This window comes from Miniopterus schreibersii (assembly GCF_964146895.1).
Source record: "Miniopterus schreibersii genome assembly, chromosome: 10".
Classification (NCBI taxonomy): Eukaryota; Metazoa; Chordata; class Mammalia; order Chiroptera; family Miniopteridae; genus Miniopterus; species Miniopterus schreibersii.
The window spans coordinates 36,683,735-36,690,730 of NC_138110.1; the positions used below are offsets into that span (position 1 = coordinate 36,683,735).

The following is a 6,996-nucleotide window of genomic DNA, read 5'->3' on the forward strand; positions in this document are numbered from 1 at the left end:
TAAGCTTAGAGTCATCTAAGGAAATTCTGTAAATCTATTTGGTTTCTGGAACAGGAACTGCACCTACCTTATTTACTATTATATCCATAATGCTCTGCATAGAATTTAGTATATAGGTAGGCCTGAAGTGCATGAGATTAAAAAAAAATCAAAAAAAATCATTGCCCTGGTGGGTGTGGCTCAGTTGGTTGGGCATGGTCCCATGCAGGAAAAGGTTGCTGATTCAATTTCAGGTCAGAGCACAAGCCCAGGTTTTGAGCTCCATCTTGTGCAGGAGGGAGCTGATTGATATTTCACTTTCACATCAATGTTCCTCTCTCTCTCTCTCACTCTCTCTCTCTCAAGATCAACTAAAAATCTTTTTTTTAAAAATCATTACCTTTTGCCCGGCTGGGTGCAGCTCAGCAGTTGAGCATCGGTCTAGGATCCAGGCTATTGGGGTTCGATTCCCAGTCAGGACACATGCCCAGGTTGCGGGCTCGATCCCCAGTTGGGGGCGTGCAGGAGGCAGCCAATAAATGACTTTCTCATCATTGATGTTTCTATCTCTCTCTCCCTCTCCTTTCCTCTCTCTGAAATCAATAAAGATATATTTTAAAAAATAAATAAATAAAAATTAAAATTAAAAAATCATTAACTTTAAAACACTCATATTTCCTTGATCCAGAAGTTCCAATTCTTGTTATCTAGTCCCAAGAAAATAATCAAGTTGCAAATTACAACCTAAATACAAAAACATTTTGTTTACTTTTATTTATAAGTAACATTTTAAACAAAAAAGCATAAACAACCTAAATGGACAAAATAAAGGAATGATTAAATAATGGATTATGCAGCCATTGAAATTAAGTTTTGGATTTTATAACATATAAAATTGTCACTAGGTAATGGTAAGTGTAAAGCAAAATATAATTATTACATCATATAATCCCAATTATGTAAAAATAGAGGAAGCATGCATATATTTTCCCCCAAATAAGTTAAAAGCTTTTGGAGAGTGAAATGTTCTAGAGTTTGAGTGCAGTGGTGGCTATACCTTGGTCAACTTTTTAAAAACTCATTGTAAATAGGTTTCTTTTTGTAAAAATAACAAAAATTGTAGCTCAATCAAGTTGGCATTAAAAAGGAGACTAAAAAATAGACTCAAAATATTTGGGGGCAATATTTCTACGTTTTCCAAACTTTTTATAATTATCATTTTTCAATTTTAAAAAAAAAGGGGTATATAGGCAATTGAGGTTATTTAAATGTCCATACTATTGAGAATTTGGAGAATGTTAATACTTATTATTATTAGACAAATAGTAATCACAGAGTACCTAGAGCTAAATGCTACAAAGGTACCTTAAATATTCAGAACATTCCTGCTGTACAATACTGTATTCCACATAAATGGCCCCCGGAGTTCTACGGCATGCAGGCCTGTATTTTTATTTTATTTAATCCTTATGATACTTCTTTAAAAAAAGTGTGATTCATTATTTAGACATAAGAAAAGTGAGGTTTAGGATGAGATGAATAAACTTGTCTAAGATCGCAAAGCTATTAGGTCACAGAACTGGGATTCAAATTCAGGTCTATTGATTCCAAGGTGAATATTCTACTCTATATTGCCATACTCCACTACTTTCCTCAAAAGGCTAATCCTCTAAATCCCTTGTTATCTACATACTTGATTAGAAACCACCTAGTCCTTACTCTGTGTCCCTGAACTAAACCTCAGCTACTATATATTATTATATACTTTACTTCAAGCTATCAAGAGCCCTCTTAGGCAAAGTTATTCAGTAAATAACAAATCTATATAATATCATCCAGGCAACATTTCTCTATAGTCAAAATCTTCCTCTCTCCACTCAATTATAAAACTCATCTTCTCTTACCGTTAATTAAAGTAAAGCCTGGAAATTACTTAAAATTAATGTTCTTAATTATGCATTTAAAGAATCTTTGGGGGGGTAAAACTTGGTAATACCTATTAAAATATTACCTTTTAAACCAACAATTCCACTTCCAGCAATGTGTCCTAAAACACATGTCTACAAAGCTGCACAAAAATATACATACCAAGAGGTTTATTATAGCATTATTTGTAGTAGCAGAAAATAGTGCACACAATATCAATGTCTATGAATAGGGAAGGGCTCCCAAAATGATGGTACATCGATACAATGGACTACTAAGCAATTCAAAAAGTGAGGAAGGTTTATAGGTACTAACATGAAAAAGATACAAAAAATTGTTAGTAGCCGTGGCCACTGTGGCTCAGTGGGATGAGTGTCGTTCCATGCACCAAAAGGTCTCTGGTTCAACTCCCAGTCAGGTACCATGCCCAGTTGCAGGCTCAATTCCCAGTACGGGGCGTGCAGGAGGCAGCCTATCAATGTTTCACTCTCACATCAGTGTTTCTCTCTTTCTCTCTCTCTCTCTGTCTCTCTCCCCCTCCCTCCCCCTTCCCCCTTCCGCTCTCCTGCTCTCCTCAAATCAATAAAAACATATTTTAAAAGTTGTTAGTAGTAATACTCTCGTGAAGTGGTTATTACATTTCAGTAATTTTTTTTACATGAACATATTCCACTTTTGTAGGCAGAATAAGCAAAGAAATTAAAAATAAAATGCACTAATATGTGTGACAGCCCTTGGAATCCCTTAAGGGCTATAGCCCGATTGCCCCCTACTCCCTCTGCATACACTCAAGCGTGCACTCAAATACTTTAGTGCCTTCCCTATGCCAAGAAACATACTAGGCCCTGGGGATAACAAGGTCAGCAATATAGAGTCCCTACTTTTGTGGAACTTGCAATCAAAAAAGGAAGCAATAAAACTGAAATGTGAGTAGTATGGTGGTGAGAGTACAGTGCGCAAGTGGGAACACAAAATAGGAGACCCTAATCTAGCCTTGAAGAAGAGCTGCACCAATGAAGTACCAGCACTTTTTCCTGAGAGAGGACTATCCAAAGACTGAATAATGCCATTGACATTATCAGGGTTAAGCTGACTCCACAGCCTTTGAAATCCAAAGAGCCAATGGCACACATGATGAGCACTGAAAAGAAGAGTCTCTCATTTCATGAAATCCAGCAGCACTGTGACAACTGTGAAAGCTGACGAACATGTAATATCCCTTTGATAAAGCCAAGGTGGAAACAAGAACCACTAGCTTATTTAGGAACTGACTCAGGAATTTGAGAAAGCAAATGCAAATCCTATGTGACATCTCAGCATGAAGATATTGATGAAAAAGTAACTTTCACAAACTTCTGTACAGTGTGACTGTCAAGCAGAATTTACCACAGTTTATAACCTAAAAGAAATAAACAAGTCCTTGCTCATCACTCTCAAACAAGTGATAGGACAGACACAGAATACCAAAAACAGAGCCACAGTCTGGCCTCAAATCCCACGTTCACAAAAAAAGAAGACGGGAGAAGTTACCAAAAACATTCAATAGAAGCATAATTTTCAGAGCTTCACTATAGTTTCTTTCATTTCTTCACAATGCCCCCTCCTTTTTATTTCCAAACCCTGTTAACCTATAAAAACCTGTGGTGCATATTTTTATATACATATATATATTTTTTTTCTTTTTTCTTTTGTTCAATCCCTTCACCTCCTCATCACTCCCATCACCACCACTACCAGAACTGTCTGCCTGCTCTCTATCTATGAGTCTGTCTTTATTTCACTTGTTAGTTCAGTGTGTTCATTAGATTCCACATATGAGTGAAACCATATGGTACTTGTCTTTCTCTGACTAGCTTATATCACTTAGCATAATGTTCTCCAGGTCTATCCATACAGTCTCGCAAAGGGTAAATTTTTTTCCTTTTTATGGCTAAGTAATACTCCATTGTGGAAATATACCATAGCTATTTTACCCACTCATCTACTGATGGATACTTGGTCTGCTTCCAAATCTTGACTATTGTAAGTAACACAGCCTCGACGTGCCCTCCTCTGTTAGTCCTTGGTTATAAGGCTTCTCTCCACCTTCTCTTCAGTTGGTTATTCAGGGTGATTTTTCTATACTTTAGTTATAATTCCAGTTTGGTCCTGGGAGGAGGTGAGTGTAGCTTCCACCTAATCAGCTGCCATCCTGGATCTCCCCATATTTATACATTTTTTAAACCAGTTCTGTTCATAGAGAAAATTCTGAAGTAAAGAGAAATCAAATACTTAAAGTATAAGTATACTATACTTAAAGTACAAGACTTCTATATAATTAAAGAAAGCATCCTTGAGTAATCAATTGCTAATGTTCAGTATATAAAAGAAATGGTACACGAATCATAACCTTTTGAAAATATTAATCAGTGTTTCCATTTCATTCTTCAAGTATTGGTTATCATATTCTGCACCAATAAGAACACAAATATTAGTATGCTCTTCTGCCACACATCAGCAAAAATTCCCAAAAGCTGCTTCTCAAAAGCACCTTCCCACCTCCTCTGTAGCTAAAAATTACTAAAGGCAATTTTATCTTCTCTCTTTTATGAAAGTTTCTCCATGAAATGTGTTAGTGCCGCATATACTAAGACTGTGGTTCTGGTTTGCTGCTATCTAGTTCTGCCAAGTTTCAGTTTGGTTTCTCTGTGTATAAAAAGATTAGGCTCTAAAATTCTAAAAATCACCTCTTAGCACTGATATTCAATGAGGCATAACTGTACATACACCAAGTGATAAAAACATAGTGTTGTGGAAAGAGTACAGTAAAACAGATCTGGATTCAAATTCCCTTTGACACCTATGAGTTTTGCATTGAGCAAATTACCTTTAGAGAATGATAATTTGCTACCTACCTATTATGACCAACAAACAACGTTATTTATACACACAAATAACGTATAAAACCTAGCCATCCGTAGTGATCACCCTCAACAAGTGATCATTTCCCATTTATCAGTAAGTTTTCACTCTTTAAAGTTTTCCCATTTTAATACTTTTTTTTTTTATTGCCTCTAAACAAACTTCACTGACTACACAGCCATTTAGTTTTAACAAATTAGGAGGTGATTTCAAACACATTCATAACTACTTTATAAGAATGCATGCAAGATGATAATTTAGAACTGGAAGAAAATGTATTCACTGATACACTCAGCTTAACAAGTGTATGTACCGGTGTACCATACAAAACTGAAACAAAACTTTATCAGAAGTAAAGAACATAATCTTTCCACAATGTTCATGACCAAACGGAACATTAGCTACAAAAGAGACCCCATCATTTTGCTTGGGGATACTGAAATCTTTTAAACCAAATGCTTTGACTTCTTTACCATCTTGGAGTGTTAGAGTTCCAATTACTGCTGAGCAAAATTAACAGAAGACATAACACTGAGTCGAGTTCGCTCCAAAGAATGTGAGATGTGCTTTTCCCCCCACTGAAATTCCAAGAAATTTTCAGTTGAGTAAAGCAAGTAAACAGTCAAATATCCTTCATCACATTTATAGTATGTAAATGATCACCGAGCAAAACCTTTACATAAGTCATGAAAAACAGCCCAATAGAGTAAACCCTAGGATAAAAAGAAGTCACATACTCACGGACTAGTATTCACAGCCTGCTTCAAATACCACAATAGCATTGCTCTGACCTATTTGTCAACTCTGGCACTCACTTCCTGGGAGAGTGAGTCTTCTAACCCAAAGTTACAAAGCTCACACATCTAAAGACTGTGCGGAAAAGCAGCGTTATTCATTTCTGGTACTATAAAGCAGTAAACTGGCTGAAATTTAAATTTTTGACTTGCTTAAACTCAAAATTCTCTTTCAGTCGTAACACCCAAGAACCTTTTAAATACACTTTTAGTTAACATCGTGATGTGTGTGGATATATAAATTGATCCTTTCTCCACATAAAAATAAACTTAGCTATACTTCCCCAAGTAGGAGCCAGTGCCTCAAAGGCCCTCTGGAATATGCTGCTCCAGCTTTATTTACTATGTGACTTAGGTGAAAAACACTTTTCTTAAATATGGAAAGGAAAACTACGCAGTAGGGACTCGAAGAGGCTTTATCAACTGTAAAGCCAAATCACTGCCCCGCAAAGGCAAGATTATGAAAGGTTCTCTTAGCTGAGGGTTTTTTGTTTTGTTTTTTTGTTTTTAAAACAAGAAGGCACAATCCGGGGCTCTGCCGTTGCCCCTGTCACCGCTGGCTGGACCTGGGCCGATGGATAAACTGGAAAAAGGTGATCAACATACCTGGAGGAAGCTGAAAATTAGCTGGCAACTGGATTGTTGTGGTGTTGGGGGCTTTCACGGCGACTATCTGAGGAGCAGGCAGCCCGGGGCCGCTACTGAGTTTAGGAAGAGCACTGACAGGAGCCACTTTGGTCACCAGGGTCCCCACGGGGGGCCGCAGGGGCTGGGACACAGCGGACTCCGCGCAGACATTGACAGGAGCCTTAGTCACGGCTCCGAGGGCCACGGAAGTGCTCTCCACCCCGACGGGCAGAGCCCCGCCGGGGGCCCCTGTCAAGGTCCCGGAGGCGCTCATACCAGCGAGGGGAGCGGCGCCGGCCGGCTCCGTGAGGCCCGCGGGCATCCCCCAGGTGATCAGCGGCAGCTGCGGCGCCGCCGTTCCAGCGGCACAGGCAAGCGGAGGCTTGTCAAGCGGCAGCCGACTCCGGTGAAGTTCCGGCTCCACAGCATCTCTAGGCAGAGGCGCTGGGGCCGCGCATAGAAGTCAATGATGGGCGCCGGCTGGGAAGGACGACACGCGCGCCCGGGACCTCCGCGGGTCCGCGTGGCCCCGCCGGCAGCAGTATCTGCTCCGCCGCTTCCTCAGCGGCGCTCCCACGTGCGCCGCCTCAGCCTCAGTCCCGCTCCCGTGGAGCTCGGCTGTGCGGCTCCCGGAAGGGCGTCACGTAGGCTCTCACGTCCAAGCCTAACTCAGCGCCGCGGTCGCCCCGCCGGAAATTTCAAAACCACAAACCCGAGCGACCCAAAGCACCCTACGCACACTCGGCGCAGCCCAGCCGCGCGACCACGC

At 40.1% G+C, this 6,996-nt stretch overlaps 1 protein-coding gene across 1 annotated transcript in view; it reads right to left on the reverse strand.

The window, feature by feature from the left end:
• TAF4B (TATA-box binding protein associated factor 4b) overlaps window positions 1–6,690 on the reverse strand; it is a 100,205-nt gene extending 93,515 nt beyond the window's left edge. Inside the window, exon 1 of the mRNA XM_081150037.1 lies at window positions 6,207–6,690. Within this exon, the coding sequence (XP_081006163.1) occupies window positions 6,207–6,549 (343 nt within the window). The 5' untranslated portion in view covers window positions 6,550–6,690. The remainder of the gene's footprint in view (window positions 1–6,206) is intronic.
• Between the last annotated feature and the right edge of the window lie 306 nt (window positions 6,691–6,996).